General features: G+C 43.6%; 1 protein-coding gene across 3 annotated transcripts in view; it reads left to right on the forward strand.

Moving 5' to 3' along the window:
• The window catches only part of ANO2 (anoctamin 2), a 340,170-nt gene that overhangs the window by 232,721 nt on the left and 89,293 nt on the right, over window positions 1–18,156 (forward strand). For all 3 annotated transcript variants that reach the window (XM_068278130.1, XM_068278131.1, XM_068278132.1), the window contains 3 exons: window positions 921–1,032; window positions 4,858–4,915; window positions 9,272–9,372. In XM_068278130.1, the coding sequence (XP_068134231.1) occupies window positions 921–1,032; window positions 4,858–4,915; window positions 9,272–9,372 (271 nt within the window). The remainder of the gene's footprint in view (window positions 1–920; window positions 1,033–4,857; window positions 4,916–9,271; window positions 9,373–18,156) is intronic.

Here is an 18,156-nt window from a genome sequence, read left to right on the forward strand (position 1 = left end):
ACTTGGAAAAAAAAACCTTTTTATTAAGACCAGACACTTGAATGATGACAACGCATTTCATGGAACACAGTCTGCTTCTTCAGACCAAATAATAGCCATTGGGGTTCCTGGCTTGTACTACACTGATTAAGATACTTTATATAATTTGGTCTGATGAAGTGGACTGTGTTCCGTAAAACGCGTTATCATCATTTAAGTGTCTAGTCTTAATAAAAAGTTTCTTTTTTTCCATCAGTGGCTTTTGTCCTTTCTTCTTTTAGAGATAAGCTATTTAATCACTCATTATTTGTCACCTTTACTACTCTGGAGCGCCTCCTCTCGAACCTAATACATTGCCAGAAGAGTTATTCTTAGCCAAGGTACAGGAGTCAGGACTCTTCACAGCTCGGGATCCCGTGACCCGAGTTAAGAAAGGCGAATGAAGATACTAGAGCATGCCAGTATTTTTACTGTGGTCCTGCCATGTAACATGACCACTTCTCTTTAATGTTTGTCTTATATAAGCAATGAGCAATCTGAAAAACAAGTTGGCTGACTTTAACAACTTAAAACATCCAAACCGAACAGGTGGTGGTAGAAGCAGTTGGACCCTCTTGACCATTTAAGGGCCGATATTGATTAAGAAAAGTTATTGGCCAATACTCAGGAGGGCAGTTATTGTGAGATATGGCCTAAAATGGCCAATTCAGCTGCTGTAGCGATCATGCGGCCTGTGGCACATTGCTGAGACTTAGCAAGACTCACCCACGTCCGTTTCACCTTCAGCCTCAAAGTCAAACCAGCCGGCAGCCAGTTTCTAAGTTTGTTCAGTTTTCTTAGGCAGAAGAACAAAAGTCACTACACACTTTAAATGAAAGTAACACTTTACAGTACAGAGGGTCCACACATCTCACCAATGTTCTTGTGCTTTACCATTCCAGAGGTACCTAAAACCGAGAAAACTTTTGAAGAACGGTTAATTCTCAAGGCATTTCTGCTGAAGTTTGTGAACTCTTATGCCTCAATATTCTATGTTGCCTTTTTCAAAGGAAGGTAAGTCTGGCCACGGAGAGGGGGGAGGGGGGGGGGTATCAAGGGGCAATTCAAGCCTATTAAGCTGAATTTGTATTTGAAACATACCAGTCCACAGTTTCAATCTAAGCCAAGACACCACCTGCATGAGTGTTATACTGTATGTTCTCCCTGTGTTTCATGGTGTACCTTTGGGTACTTCAAGTTTCTCCAAAATCCCTAAAATACAATGAGTTCCACACAAAAAAAATTATCCTTAGACTATGGTATGGATATTAGACTATGACTATAGCCTTCCAACCTGTTTTCATATCTAGGAATTTTGAAAAGAGAGAGGTCAATTTAAAACTAACCCGAGTTCATATTTATTTCCTCTTAAACAGTACCAGTTGCCTGGCTGCCCTGCTGATCTTTCTGGTCAGTATTGTCTGAATCACACACCTGAAACAAGCATGCAAATAATCTTGTCTGTAGAGGCAGAGGATCAAGGGGGCAGCCAGGTAATGTGCATTGCAAGGGAAATTAATATGGCAGCCTCCATATCCCTCCTACCTTGGGTTCCCTTAAAGAGAACCCGAGGTGAGATTTAATGATGTTAGTGGGGCACAGAGGCTGGTTGTGCACACTATCACCAGCCTCTGTTGCCCCATGGTGTGCCCCCAGGACCCCCCTGCGCTCTGCTATCCCCAGCACCGTGCTACCGACACACAGCGTGTCGCCAGCAGGCTGTTTACCCATGTCGTGTCTGTCAGCGCCGCTCCCTCGCCTCCTCTGTATCGGCGCTACCCTCCCGCGTCCCTTCCCTCCCGCTGATTGGTAGCACGGCGCTGGGGATAGCAGAGCGCAGGGGGGTCCTGGGGGCACACCATAGGGCAACAGAGGCTGGTGTTAGTGTGCACAACCAGCCTCTGTGCCCCACTAACATCATTAAATCTCACCTCGGGTTCTCTTTAAGGCCCTATTTACATTTTATGCATTGCATTGAGTTGCATTGCATCCTATTTGGCAAATCGGATGCTATTCAACTCAACGCAACACATTAAGTGTAAATCCAGCCTTAAAGGACGACTCCAGTAAAAAATACAAGCAGTTAAATCTGACAGAACCAACAGATTTCAAGTCCATCTCCTCATGGAAGATTCTCAGGATTTTCTTTGTTTTAAAAAGCATAGATGTTTGCACACTATTTTGTCAGTTAGACTTAGCAACTGCCGTTCGGGAGATGCTTTAAAAACAAAGAAAACTGAGAATTTTCCATGAGAAGATGGACTAGTCCCAAACCTGTCGGTTCTGACAGATTTTAACTGCTCACTTTTTTCGCTGGAGTGGTCCTTTAAAGAGAACCTGTACTGAAAAAAGGTCCCCTGGGGGATACTTACCTCAGCACCTGCAATATTTACCTTCCCCGGCTCCAGTGCAGGCGCAGTAGCGGCTCCTGGCTCGGATCAGGTGGAAATAGCCGATCCCAGTCACTTGCGCAGTAGAACGCATTCAACTGGGATCGGCTACTTCCACCTGATCCGAGCCCAGAGCTGCTACTGCGCCTGCGCTGGAGTCGGGGAAGGTAAATATTTACATGGCTGCCGTTCAGAGCGGCCTAGAGAGACCACCGTGGGTTGGAGAAGGGGGGGGAAAGCCTCAATCGGATCCAGAGGCTTCCCCCTCCCTAGGTAAGTGCTCCCCAGGGGCTCTTTTTTCAGTACAAGTTCTCTTTAAGTAAAAAAAAAGAAAAATAAACACCTCAAACCATGACAGAATGGCTCAGCAGCGCGGGGCGATGCCGACAGTGTACGCCACTTGGTAAATGTAACCACTGGCCATTTTTTCTCAGCCCCCCTTGGTTAAGGAACCCATTGCAGCTGCTATGGTGATCCCTACGCCACTTCTCCAGTTGGACAGCCCTGCTATATGAATAACAAGCATAATGCATCTCACTAATATTATAAAAGCGAACGTTTGGATGTTTGTTACTCAATCACGCAACAACGGCTGAACGGATGTGAATGAAATTTGGCACACACATAGTACATTACCTGGAATAACATAAAGGATTATTTTTATCCCCAAAACCAAAAAGTGGGTGGAGACAAATACACATTTCACTGGGAGAATGTAAACTGCAGCCATTCTCACACTGTTAATGGCAGGGTTCTCAAACTTTGCACAGTTGGTCTCTGGGTGACTGGGATTAATATTCAGAAAAGTGGGTGGAGCCTACAACAGCCAATCAAAATTCACCTATTGATTTTCAAAGGGAATATTTAATTTCTGCCATTCTTGCACTGTTAATGGCACAAACTTCAAACCTGGTACAGTAGGTCATTGGGTGACTGGGGTTCAAATTCAGATTTCTTTCATTTCAATGCAAATTATGGATGCCAAAGACCACAAACCTCACAAACTTGGTCAATGAGGAATTGAGTGTTAGGGTTAGAAAAGTGGGCGGAGCCTCACCAGCCAAATACCCGGGCAACGCCGGGCAATCAGCTAGTGTTTTATAAAATGTTCCATGTTTGCCCTATTTGGGAATCCAATCATGGAATTTATAATAGCCAAACTCCGGAGTGAACCAACAAGGATGAAGCATAAGACCTACAAATCATAAAAAAATAAGTATTACTAGTATTACTAAACAAAACAAGGTCAATGTATACATAGATATTTAAAAGGCAGCAGACAGATAATCCACTTGTGTGCAACAATGACACAAAGTTCTGTTGTTGGTCAAAAATGAGGTACCAAAAACACAAAATAATCCTATATTCAGGTCAAAGGTAGTTTGGAGAGATGGTTTGAATTCACAAAGTCTATGGGAGACAGCAGGGGGAAAACCGGGACATCTGTAATCCGGACGTGTCACTGGTCCACCATTAACTTAAAGTATTGTGACTCTGATGATCCCATAATGATAAACAGGACCACAGGGAGTCAACAGCTCTACACAAAATCCATTTCCTGTTCCGCCCCCTGCAGGAGGCTGGAATCCATCACAGCTCCTTTTGCTTCCCCCACTGCAGACTATCAGTATCTTCACTGGTCTTCCCAGCAGAAATGCATCACTCACCATTATTGTCAACTCTGAATAACAAAAACACATGCTAAGGTTTAAAGTGAAAGTCAAGGTGAATCGTATCTCTTTTATTAGTTTTAGAAATAATGGGAAAGAGTTAAAACATTTCCCATCTTTTATTCAATGAATGACTCATAAAAGGAAGTTTAAGGGTATCTAGTTCTCAGGAAGGATATATGGGTGGGGAATCCCACTTTGGTTGCCTTGAAACATAAATCATTTTTCCCCTTCAAACTTAAACAGGAACTCTATACAAGAACTGAACTTCATCCCAATCAGTAGCTGATACCCCCTTTCCCATGAGAAATCTTCACCTTTTCTCAAACAGATCATCAGGGGGGTCTGTATGGCTGATATTTTGGTGAAACCCCTCCCACATTGTGATGTCATAACCATGGTCCTGACAGTTTCCTGTCTGTGAACCTTGTTGCATTGTGGGAAAGGATGGCTGTTTCCAACTGCCAAGCAACCAATACCTCCCTCTGTGCATATGTATATTTATTTAAAAAAAAAATTCAGATTGCCTGGCTGTCCTGTCTATCCTCTGCCTCTTAATTTACTTTTACTATTTATTTTAATACGTTTAGCCATAGACCCTGAACAAGCATGCAGATCAGGTTCCTGTTACCTGACCCACCCAAAGCAACCAACCATGTGTGGTGGATCATTTACTTTTTAAGTTTAAATGTCGTTGTAAAACAGAAATGTCTGATGATTACAGAATCTTTTTGAAAAACAAAAACCTAACGATGTATTTTTTTGCCAATTTCTTCTAGGTTTGTTGGAAGACCCGGTAGATATGCATACATTTTCCAGGATTACAGGGTGGAAGAGGTAAGTGACCTGCTTATGGTATATATTTGGAAATGACTAGCTGTTTGCCTGGAAATTATAAATCCTGTTTGAACTAGGTGGGTGAAAGAAGGGAATACTGGAGGCTATCTCTTTATAAATAATATGACATGTCCATATCACGAGTTTTACCTAGCTAAACCAGTATTGGGGGGGGGGGGGGGGGGAATAGGATTCTGCCTCTGTCATCTGAGCTGTTTTAGGTGTGTAAATACTGTAAAACTGACAGCCAGGTAACTTTGTGCGTGCACAAATTGCACTACTGTGTAACGGTAGCCTATTCAGAGTACAGAATGCACCGATGTGGGACAGGACGGCTGCAGATGCTGGGAGAAGCCCCAGGTAAGTGAAACTTTTTTTTTTTTACTTTATTCAGTTCCCTTTAAAGAGACACTGAAACGAAAAAAAATATATGATATAATGAATTGGTTGTGTACTATGAATAATTACTAGAAGTTTAGCAGCAAAGAAAATATTCTCATATTTTTATTTTCAGGTATATAGTGTTTTTTCTAACATTGCATCATTCTATAATATGTGCAGATAACACAACCCTCAGCATTCAAAATGATTCTTTCAGAGCAGTCTGTGAACTAATGACCTCTCCTCTGGCAGAGGAAAAGTAAATAGTTCAATAACACTTGAGATAATAAAAGTCAGATAACAGCCCTCTCCACGACTTTGAAAGTCACAGCGCTTAATTGCTTTTTTGCATAGAGATAACAACTAGAGTTTCTTAACTCTTCCTGTACTGGAAACAATTAGACTGATGTATCTGATCTTAATGTTTTATTTCTTAGCTGTACTACACATACAAATCATAATATCATAATTTTTTTTTCGCTTCAGTGTATCTTTAAGCCCATGATGATCAGAGTTTCTGAACTCAGTACTCAAGTACCTCCAACAGTCCATGTTTTGCAGCAAACCGCAAACATTCACAGATTAGGTAACTGGTGTCTTAGCAGAATTCATTAAAGGATTTACAAGGTGAGTAAAAAAATATTTTTACTTACCTGGGGCTTCTTCGAGCCCCTACAAGTCACGTGGGTCCCTTCCCACAGCTCCGGTCCTCCGCCATCTCCCGCTGGCAGCCTCTGAGGATCATCGACCCCGGATGGGTCAGCGTCTGCGCGGGCGAGCCCCTGCATCATCGGAAGCATACTGCACTTGGTGCAGCACATGCCTGGTGACACAGGTGTGCCCAGTGTGGGTGAACGCCTGCGAATGCTCAGAAGACATTGACCTATCAGGGGTCGGCGTTCCTCAGAGGCTGCCAGCTGGAGGTGGAGGAGGACCGGAGCTGCTACAAGGGACACACATGACTTGTCGGGGCTAGAAGAAACCCCAGGTAAGTAAACATAGGGTTTTTTCACTCACTTCGTGTGTCCATTGTTTCCATCTCTGTGGATATCTACAAATCATGGACTGTGGGGGGTACTTGAGGACTACTTTAGGGTACTTGCTTCTGTCTTCACACAGAAAACATCGTTATTGTTATTGCATATTACAGAAGTGGAAGGGTCCAAATCTTCCAATTGTAATATTAAATACTTAACATAGAAAGGAGTGAAGGCAAGAGACTAAATAAAATTAAAACTGATTAGGCACCTGGCCCAGATGGCATACATCCTCGGGTGCTATGGGAATTAAGTTCAGTCCTTAATAAACCCCTTTTTTTCTGGTTGAACTCGATGGTTGGATGTATTTTTTTCAACCCAAATAACTAGGTAACTATGAGTTAAGAAGTCCTGGGATAGATTACTTGTTGCTGACCTATTTTGTATTGCTCTTTGTCTTCAAGGTCCCTCCTCTTCTTCCTCATTCCCCCTCCCCCCCCCCCCCCCACACACACACACACTTGTTTGAATGTTCTATGAGCACTTTATTAACAAGCTATTCTGAACTGGGTGTCATGCAAACGTCTACAGTTATGCATGTTAATGTTAATTATGATTTGGAAATTCAATTGATTTAGTGTAATCATTTGTAATTTTATGCCGACTTTAGCTGTGATTGAATAGCAAAGCCCCCATACATGCTATTTTCACCAAAATTGCTATATATGTTCAGAAGATTAATGGGTACAAGCAAAAAAAAAAAAGTAGTTTTTTGAGATTTTAAAGTGAACCAGAGACGAAGCACCCTCATGTATTTTAGCATATATATCAGTTCTGGCTTTGCTATAATGACTCAGCTATAATGATTCCTGAGCAGAGCCAGACTGAATGCTCAGTCGGGGATTTTATCAGGGCTGATTAGACACAGGCTGAGCAGTGAAGAATGAAGCAAAGAGCAGGGTAGGTGTTTTCTCTAATGTTCCCACTGATCTATATGGTAAAATACATGAGGGTGCTTCATCTCTGGTTCACTTTAACCTCCCTGGCGGTAATCCCAAGATGAGCTTGGGCTAGCCGCCGGAGGCTTAATGGAAGTGAATGGAGGCAGCAGGGAGCTTTTACATGCCTCTCGGGGGATCGTCAGTAGCCCTTCTAATTCCTGTCCTCGGAGGCTCTGAGTCATTCTGGTGAGATCACGTCATTGATCTCACCAAAGTGTTACAGCGCCACCCGGTGGATGGAGGTAGAATTGCAGCGCTGGAGCCCAGGGAGGTGAGTGAGCGCAGGGGCTGCTGCTTGGCTTCCTGGCAGCATGATTGTTTCCTGATTTTTTTGGTCTGAAATGTTCAGAAAAGACCCTAAAATCTGGAAAATAATCATACCGCCAGGGAGGTTAAAGAGGCAAAGGAAAAATGTTTTTTAAACTCTGAAAAATTACATTTTAAAAACAATTTTTGTTTTGCATTTTTAAAATGGATTTTCTAAAACACTACAAAGACTTAAAAATCTCTAGAGTTGGCAAAAAAAAAAATAACATGAAAATTAAAATTAACATGAAAATTAAGCGAAATTACAAATGATTACAATTACAGAAGAAATCCACTTCCCGTAAAGGACCGGCACCACACCAAGTATTAGTAGCTCTTCAAGGTTTAATCAAATAGACATGATGGCAACGACAGACTGCTGTTTCGGCCCTCCTAGGCCTTTGTCAAGTTGCAAGAATCATACGGCTGTATGATTCTTGCAACTTGACAAAGGCCTAGGAGGGCCGAAACAGCAGTCTGTCGTTGCCATCATGTCTATTTGATTAAACCTTGAAGAGCTACTAATACTTGGTGTGGTGCCGGTCCTTTACGTGAAGTGGATATTGTGACCCCTTGGGTACCGGGGTGAGGATCTTGGCACACCTATATCTTTATCTTGGAGCCTATAGCGGTGCTCCTGACCGTTTGAAGCAGAATTACAGAAGAAATGAATTACAATTTTTTCTCAAAATTTTGCATATGATTTTCTCAACGTAATTGCGAATTTTAATGCAAAATTATGTCTATGGGAAATTTGTGCTAATCACTAGAAAGCACTGCTGCTCTTCTTTCTTCCATGGTTGATTGATTCCTTTTGCTGAGCATGAGCAACTTGGACCTCGCGCATGCCCAGTTCAGTTTCGTTTGTGCCCTGTTAGGCCTGGTGCACACCGAGCGTTTTTTGAAGCGATCCGCAACCGCTGCCGCCTTGGAAAACGCTTGGCTAATGTATTTCAATGGGATGGTGCACACCAGCGGTTTGAGGTTTTTAGCAAACCGCAAACGTGCCTCCTGCTGCACATTTGCGGTTTGCAGAAGCGTTTCTGCCTCAATGTAAAATATAGGAAAAGCTCAAACCGCTCTAGAAAACGCTACATCAGAGCGGTTTTCCAGGCATTTTTGTTACATTAGCTGTTCAGTAACAGCTTTACTGTAACAATATATGAAATCTGCTACACCAAAACGATCCCAAAAACGCTAGGCATGTTTAGAAAACCTCCCTAAACATGCCTAGAATCGCTCTGAAATCTGCTCCAAAAACCTCTAGCGTTTGCAGATCTGCTAGCGGTTTTGGTCTGCACTGGGCCTTACAGGCACTTCCTTTGGACTATTCGACTGAGGGGTCCAGTCTAGTATTAAAATGTTGAGGAATGGGAGAGGGGCACCTGAAGCTAATAAGCACCATGAAGGAGGACAGCAACAGCACAATCTTGCAAAAAATAAGTTCATGTCTATGGAAGTTGTCATGGCATTTGCCTGATGCCTACCCAGACTTGTACCACCTAAGTTTATGTACTGTATTGGGGGGAGTCTTGGATAGAATTTATTATTGGCCCACTAGTGGCTTCATTAAACAGGCGTCAGAGTGACAGGAAGAGGAAACTGATGGAAGCGTCAGAGCCGGTTAGAGTCATAGAGACGGATGATGGGCGGTATACTCAGACGCATTGGTGCTGTGTTCTCTCTTGCAGTGCGCCCCTGGTGGATGTCTAATGGAGCTCTGCATCCAGCTCAGTATTATCATGTTGGGAAAACAACTGATACAGAACAACTTGTTTGAGATTGGAATACCGTGAGTACGCCGAAGCTGAAAAACTTTCTGTATTTTATCTGTCAAAATAGAAAGTACAACATGGAGGTTGGCAGTCATGACATGGCCAATTAGACAATAATTCTGGCTTGCATGCAAATTTAATGCCAGTTGTATTCAGCTTGGAATTCGGCCAATAAAATGCACTTCCTGCTGATTTTGAATCGCCTGGTTACAAGCTGCAAGCGATTTGCATTAAATTTGCATGTATGCATAAATTAATAGCATCTTTTTGATAATGTCTAGTGATGATGAACTCAAGTTTCAGTGCAGAACCCTTTCTGAAGGAGTATGATGGAATTAAAAGTGTATGATGGAGTTAAAGGACCAATACTGCAATTTTTTTTTTTAAATGTCACATGCTTGTGTATGCATAGGTATACAATGTGTGCTTGTTCCTGAATAAAATGTACTATAAATAATGTTTTTCCTATGTTGTTTTCATATACAGTGGGCAGTAAAAGTCTGACAGATCTCTCAGGTTTTGGACTAGTCCATTCCCTTCATGGGGGATTCTCTGTTTTTTTTCTTTTTTTAGTTTTCAAAAGCACTTACTCAGCCCAACTGTCAAACAAAAGCATAGGCGGAAAGGGCTGGCCGGTATCCTTATATAGATTCTTTCCATAGAGTGCTTTTCTAAAGAAAAAAGCAAAAAGTAAGAAATCCCCCATAAGTAAATGTATTTGTCCAAAACCTGTCTGATCTGTCAGATTTTTACTGCCTATCCCTACTATAAGTGACAGCTACATGGGAGAAAAGTAATTTATGGTGCATTTTACTCTGGGAGAAATGTACTTTTTATGGATATATATTTTAAATGTTAAATTTCTTTGAACCATGGCCCTTTAAATCATTACATTTGGGTGAAGGGATGCTCTGTGGTTGTTCATATATGTTTCCATTGTCCACATATTATGGGGTCCAGTTGGTGAAATGTGGTTTGCTGGGGGAGAAATCACTCTGCCACTTTGGAGCCGAGGTGTGCGTTGGGGAGGAGGGGGAATCCTGCCCTGGCCCCACACACCCCTTAGTATGGATTATGGATTATTCCACCTTACCCCAAGGTCTTGGGATGGATCCAAAGTGAATGAGCAAAGACCCCTCCTCTTCCCTGTGCTGCAGACCCCATACTTGATGGGCAGTTTCCCCATGTACAGCAGCCCAGCCCCCACTCTTCTATGTGCAGTCCCTTCTTCTATGTGCAGCCCCCATTCCTCTATGTGCAGTCTCTTCTTCTATGTGCAGCCCCCCATGATGCAATCCATCATATACCAGCCTTTCTACTCCATTTGCAGCTCCCCACTTCCAAGTAACTCTAGACCGCTCATTCAGGAGTAGCAGCCCTTCTCTTCAATATGCTGCCACTCTCTTCACCTCAGAGCAGGATCATCAACAAGGCAATGTAGGCAAGTGCCTGGGGCGCAGTGGGTGTGGGTGCCCAACTGCCACTTTTGCGGTCGATAGATGCGTTCAATTGATAAGTTCAGTCATGTCCAATATTACTTTTGACCGTTTTACCACTCAATTTCTCAAATAAGTGAATGGAAATTGATAAGAAAAGATAACAGAATCAAGCGGGAAATCCAGTGGAAAAACGAATCGAAACATCGTGTGTACCCAGCATAACGGCCTTTCTTATCTCCGGATACCAAAATGGCCATAAGGGGGAGCCAACGTTACCGCCTTACCTAGGGCCTCATTTCTTCTTAAAGGACATCCGAAGTGAAAATTAACTGATGAGAAAAACAATTGTATCTATCCTCCTTCTCCTAAAAATGACTTTTTTAGATACCCCACGGTTTTATTTTAAATTTTAATCTAGTTTTTAAGTTTTTACTGTTTCATTTTCTCTGCTCAATGACACCTTCAATGAAGTATGCTAGAGCTCAAAATTATGAAATATTGAACCTTTTTATCTCTTTCCTGCTCCAGAAAGTAATTTACTGACAGGAAAGTGTTTTATGGCTGTAATTCCTTATCAGTGAGGGTTATGCTATAGTCTAACCCAGTCCCGACCCGGACAGAAACTGTCACTTGCATACCTGATGTTTGACTCTTTCAGGCAGAGAAAGAAAGAAAATTATTTGTGTGCTTGACACTGTACATACACAAGTCTATCTCATCATGTCACATGTCACCTCAGTTGTCCTTTAATCCTTCTCTGCTTCTACTCCACCCCATGTAGACTTTCTTGCTGAGCTGCCGACTCGACCCAAACTCCTGACTCCCTTTCCAACAAACTCCGGAAGGAAGTAAATAATGTCACAGATTCATAGTTTATAAAATGACAGGTTCTCTTTGATCCCCTTTTTTTGCTGACTGTGCAGTCATTTTCCACATTTGAAGAATCCCCTTCCTCCGCTATCTTTAGTCGTCCCATAACTTGTACTGTTTATTTATCTATGATTCAGAAGTTTCCCTTTACTTGGTGTCTAGCTATCCACACAGAGGAACATTCTGTAAACAGCGTGTTGTAGATGCCTTGACAGCCCTCGGATTAGTGAATGAAGACAGGGAGATTACATGGAATCACAAATGGAATGCAATTATGACTAGCAGCAAAAGTATGAAAACACGAAAGACACACTTTATCTCACAGTCAAATATTCCTCCTGCCGTTCTAAAGTGCTCTGCGGCTTGGACTGCGCCGGATGAGACGATAAAGGGGGACAGTTTAATGGGGACATGAGGCAGAGCAGGTGGGTGGTGACATTGCAGTGACTGCTTGTTGTCTTCTGTTCGGTGGCTGGTCTTTGGCCTGTTTATGGGGTTCCGCACAGTCGCCAGACGCCATGCATAGAGGATAAATCTCCGGACGTTCTGTTAGGGGCTGACATCACTGGACAGTTATTACGCTTCTTCAGACGGGGTGTCAGAATCCGACAGCAACACCGTGACTCCTGCATTCCTTTACGGTTACAAAGAAATGCTTTTCAGACATATTCATGTGGCTCTCAAAAACAAAATAGCTTCTCTAGAGCTGCGATTTTAAAGTGAACATGAACCGAGTGAAATTATGTAAAATAAACACATGATGTACCTGCAAATTAATATTACATACTTACCTCACCGTCAGCTCCTCTCAGAAGCTCACCATTTTCTTCTACATCAGAGGAGCAGGAGGAGGGGCTGCATCAGAGGAGTGGGAGGAGAGGTGGATGGGATGGGCTGCAGAGATCAGTAGGGATTGGCAGAGATGGGCTGCATCAGAGGAGTGGGAGGAGAGGTGGATGGGATGGGCTGTAGAGTTCAGGAGGGATTGGCGGAGAGGGGCAGCATCAGAGGAGTGGGAGGAGAGGTGGATGGGATGGGCTGCAGAGATCAGTAGGGGATGGCAAAGAGGGGCAGCAGCAGAGGAGTGGGAGGAGAGGTGGATGGGATGGGCTGCAGAGATCAGTAGGGGTTGGCAAAGAGGGGCAGCAGCAGAGGAGTGGGAGGAGAGGTGGAGGAGGCGGTCAACAGAGATCAGTAGGGATTGGCGGAGAGGGGCAGCATCAGAGGAGTGGGAGGAGAGGTGGATGGGATAGGCTGCAGAGATCAGTAGGGATTGGCAGAGAGGGGCAGCATCAGATGAGTGGGAGGAGAGGTGGATGGGATGGGCTGCAGAGATCAGTAGGGATTGGCAGAGAGAGGCTGCATCAGAGGAGTGGGAGGAGAGGTGGATGGGATGGGCTGCAGAGATCAGTAGGGATTGGCAGAGAGGGGCTGCATCAGAGGAGTAGGAGGAGAGGTGGATGGGATGGGCTGCAGAGATCAGTAGAGATTGGCAGAGAGGGGCAGCATCAGATGAGTGGGAGGAGAGGTGGATGGGATGGGCTGCAGAGATCAGTAGGGGTTGGCAAAGAGGGGCAGCAGCAGAGGAGTGGGAGGAGAGGTGGAGGAGGCGGTCAACAGAGATCAGTAGGGATTGGCAGAGAGGGGCAGCATCAGAGGAGTGGGAGGAGAGGTGGATGGGATGGGCTGCAGAGATCAGTAGGGATTGGAAGAGAAGGGCAGCATCAGAGGAGTGGGAGAAGAGGTGGATGGGATGGGCTGCAGAGATCAGTAGGGATTAGCAGAGAGGAGCTGCATCAGAGGAGTGGGAGGAGAGGTGGATGGGATGGGCTGCAGAGATCAGTAGAGATTGGCAAAGAGGGGCAGCATCAGATGAGTGGGAGGAGAGGTGTATGGGATGGGCTGCAGAGATCAGTAGGGGTTGGCAAAGAGGGGCAGCATCAGAGGAGTGGGAGGAGAGGTGGAGGAGGCGGTCAACAGAGATCATTAGGGATTGGCAGAGAGGGGCAGCATCAGAGGAGCGGGAGGAGAGGTGGATGGGATGGGCTGCAGAGATCAGTAGGGATTGGAAGAGAGGGGCTGCATCAGATGAGTGGGAGCAGAGGTGGATGGGATGGGCTTCGAAGGTTAGTAGAGATTGGCAGAGGGGCAGCATCAGAGGAGTGGGAAGAGAGGTGGAGGAGGCGGGCAACATAGATCAGTAGGGATTGGCAGAGAGGGGTTGCATCAGAGGAGTGGGAGGAGAGGTGAACGAGGCAGGCAGCAGAGTTCAGTAGGGACTGGAGAGGTGCCAGTCTGGTTTTTAAACGGAACCAGAGACGAAGCACCCTCATGTATTTTACCATATAGATCAGTGGGAACATTAGAGAAAACACCTACCTTGCTTTCTGTTTCATTCTGCACTGCACAGCCTGCTTCTAAACAGCCCTGATAAAATCCCCGACTGAGCATTCAGTCTGGCTTTGCTCAGGAATCCTTATAGCTGAGTCTGTCTTCTGTGATGTCTTTTCAAGTCCAAGCCTGCCCCCTGCTGGCTCTGCTCAGGAATCATTATAGCTGAGTCATTATAGCAAAGCCAGACTGAATGCTCAGTCAGGGATTTTATCAGGTCTGATTAGAAACAAGCTGTGCAGTGCAGAATGAAACAGAGAGCAGGGTAGGCGTTTTCTCTCATGTTCCCACTGATATATATGGTAAAATACATGAGGGTGCTTTGTCTCTGGTTCACTTTAATAAACTGCAAAGTAGAGTGTTACTCCTGTGATAGAAAGGATGAATTCTAGTGTAAATTGACTTTGAAAACACACTAAATTCTAGCTTTTTGACGAGTCAGTGCTATCTGTAGTGACCATGGCGAGATATTCTCCGTATGAGCTAGCTCTCACGAGACGTGTGATCAGCGTAAAACAACAGGTGTAACAGAATTTGTAGAGAAGGTCATTCCCACCAACAACACATATTTCACATATCTCCTCCATACAGTGACTTCAGCTTACATTCAGGAAGTGGCAGCACTGGGCAAGAATGGGCGCCGCGGTATAGATGGGACACCCGCTCCCTCTCTCACCTCCACAATCACCCTGGACAAATTCTCTCCATAGATGAACAATTAAGCTGGGGGCATTACTTCCTAGAAAGTGATTAGCGAACCAAAGGGGAGGGGATTTAGGTCAGCAAATGAAACGGCAACCCGACGGTCCAAGTAATACAAAGCATTCTCTGAATTGTAACTGTGGGGCCATAAGCTTTCGTAAGTCGATTGAAAAGCCGGCTGGCTTTAAGGGGTTTGTTTCTTTTCAGCCCTCAGGTCGGCAATACTGATCCATCAGAGTAACAAGCACTTCCCATCCGTGTGATCTGCAGGCTTAGAATTCTCTGGACCAGAACGTTACATTTCCTTTCTATTAAAACCATGCTAGGTGCTGCTGAAGGCTTTCTTTAAAGAGTTCCTAAATCATAAGTGAGGGTTTGCTTTAAACCTAATAAGTTGCCAAGATATATTAAATTGCCCATAAGAAAGTGTGATTTTATCACCCCCAGGGACAGGGTCCATATTTCACATAGGGGCCCATATGCAATTCACTTTTTTTCCTGAATTCTCTTCTAGATTATATTTTTAACCACTTTGCATCCAAACCTTTTTTCCCACTTATGGACCAGAGCAGTTTTGACAGTTTAGCTATGTCCTTATTTAATCAGAAATAACTTTATCCCTACTTACGACACAGAAATGAAATATATATTGTTTTTTTCAAGACAAACCAGACTTTCATTTTATGCCATTTTTTTTCCCTCGAACAATTTTGTTTTCTATGAATTTTAATGGGAAAACAAAGAAAAAAATAGAAAAAGTGCTACTGTAGATAAAACACACAAATTTTGTTTGGCTATTCTTACTGCTTATCACAAAAATTAGATTATGTTCCGGTCACAATTTATGGTGAAGACATTTGATTCTGAAATAATGCTACAGAGTGTATTTTTCACTATGAAATGAGAAAATAAAAGTGTTTTTTATAGTAAAAATCAATCTCATTAGCTCAGGAAACATATATTCCCGTTCACCAATTAGTGCTGCATCAGATAGTACTATAGGTGTGCACAGGAACAAGCCCAATCCTGCACAGCACTGCTTCTGCTACAAGACGTATATCTACTGACTTGTGGCTTAGATGAAGTCACAGAGGACGTATATCTACTGACTTGTGGATAAAGTGGTTAAACCTGTCAATAAAATGCCTTTTAAGCCACCAGAATGCAAGAAAATACTCAAAATAATTTTGATAGTACTTTTTTTCATTTTTTTATACTTATTTAGTTAAAAAGTGCTGGAAAGTTATTTTTTAAATTAAATAAAATATGAAAAATTATCTCCTAGGAGAAAACTCAGGTGAAAAAGTGAATTGCATATGGCCCCTTGTCATAAAATGCATTTTAAACCACCAGCAAGCATGATAATACTCAAAATAAATTTTATAGTGCCTTTTCACCAAGTTTTGAGTACTTTTCCAGTTGTAAAAAACCTGAGTAATTTTAAAAATAATTTGAAAATTATCTTCTATGAGACTAACTTAGGTGAAAAAAACAATTACATATGGACCATGGTCTTGAATTCCCTGCCCTCTGGCTAAAATCAAGTCATGGGATTTTTTTTTTTTTCCGAGCCATGGGCGCAAAGGCTGCTGGGGGATTGATGTCATGACTCCAATGTCTTGCTCCCAGCCCACACTCACTGTGAAAAGAGAAGTAACCTAATCCAGGCAGGCAGACATTTGGGATAAGAATTATAGCAAACAGATATGATAAGACAGGCTGCAACTGCCCCCCCCCCCCCTCTACTCCTACCCACTCTGAAAAGAGATGTAATTTGATGCAGGTAGGCAGAGAGCAGGGGAGGGCACCAAGCTGGAGGGGCGAACAAAATTCTGAAGGGGAGGACTCAATGGTGAGGTTGTACTTGCAAGGCATCAGCAACTGTGAGTCTGTTTTATCCACTTTGATGTACCAGATGTAATATATGTTCATCTAACTGTACACAGTGCATGGACTACATACATGTATTTCCATTCAGGAGAAAGTCTTAAAGCAAACCTGAAGAGATAAAAACATAGTGTTAGGTACTCTCCTATGGAGAGGGAAGGCTCTGGATCCCATAAAGCCTTCCCAGTCCTCTCTCCGTCCCACCCTTCCAGCGGCGTCCTCCTGTTCAAGTTATTCAGCCTACAGGTCGAATATGTTTTTGACCCTCCTTGAGCAGTCTTTGGAAATACTTGTGTCCTTGTGTAGTCCTTGGAAGTACTTGTGTCCATGGGCAGTCTTCAGAAGTACTCGTGTCTTTGGGCAATCATCAGACGTACTCGTGTCCTGTCTTTGGAAGTACATGTGTCCTTGTGCAGTCCTCGGAAGTACTTGTGTCCATGGGCAGTCTTTAGAAGTACTCATGTCCTTGGGCAGTCTTTGGAAGTACTTGTATCCTTGGGCAGTCTTCAGAAGTACTCGTATCCTGTCTTTGGAAGTACTTGTATCCTTGGGCAGTCTTCAGAAGTTCTCGTGTCCTGTGTTTGGAAGTACTCGTGTCCTTCCTTGTGCAGTCCTCGGAAGTACTTGTGTCCATGGGCAGTCTTTGGGAGTACTCGTGGTGGCCTTGGACAGTCTTCTGAAGTACTCATGTCATTGGGCAGTCTTCAGAAGTACTTGTGTTCTGTCTTTGGAAGTACGTGTCCTTGTGCAGTCCTCAGAAATACTTGTGTCCATGGGCAGTCTTCAGAAGTACTCATTTCCTTGGGCAGTCTTTGGAAGTACTCATGTCCTTGGGCAGTCTTCAGAAGTACTCGTGTCCTGGGCAGTCTTCAGAAGTACGTGTCCTGTCTTTGGAAGTACATGTGTCCTTGTGCAGTCCCCAGAAGTACTTGTGTCCACGGGCAGTCTTTGGGAGTACTTGTGTCCTTGGGCAGTCTTCAGAAGTACTTGTGTCCTTGGGCAATTTTTAGAAGTACCCGTGTCCTGTCTTTGGAAGTACTTGTGTCCTTAGGCAGTCTTCTGAAGTATCGCTCATTCAATGCTTGGGGTGTTATCTGAAAATTTACAATATATAAAAGGCCTGGGGCAATTTAATGTTATGCTATTGGCCATTAGGGATGCTCATTCGTATTCCGCAGAGTTAAAATTTCCACATTTCCTATTGGAAATCCATATTTCCGATCGGAAAACGGAAATCGAATTTTTGCGAAATACTGCATTATTGCAACTCGGTAATTTTATCCCAATCACAGAACTCAGAAGTATTTGGCCAATCAGAGAATGAAAAAAATGACCAAAAAAGCACTACTCGGAAATCGAAAAATGATCAGAAATCTGTGACATCGGTAATCGGCATTGGCAGAAATTGGCATTTCTGCGGAATCAGAAATTGGCATTTCTACCATGCCCATTGGCCATGGCTAATATGTGGTGACAGCGGTGGAGACGAGGCATGTGTCTGGAGACAGCAGC

This window comes from Hyperolius riggenbachi, chromosome 3, assembly GCF_040937935.1.
Source record: "Hyperolius riggenbachi isolate aHypRig1 chromosome 3, aHypRig1.pri, whole genome shotgun sequence".
NCBI lineage: Eukaryota > Metazoa > Chordata > Amphibia > Anura > Hyperoliidae > Hyperolius > Hyperolius riggenbachi.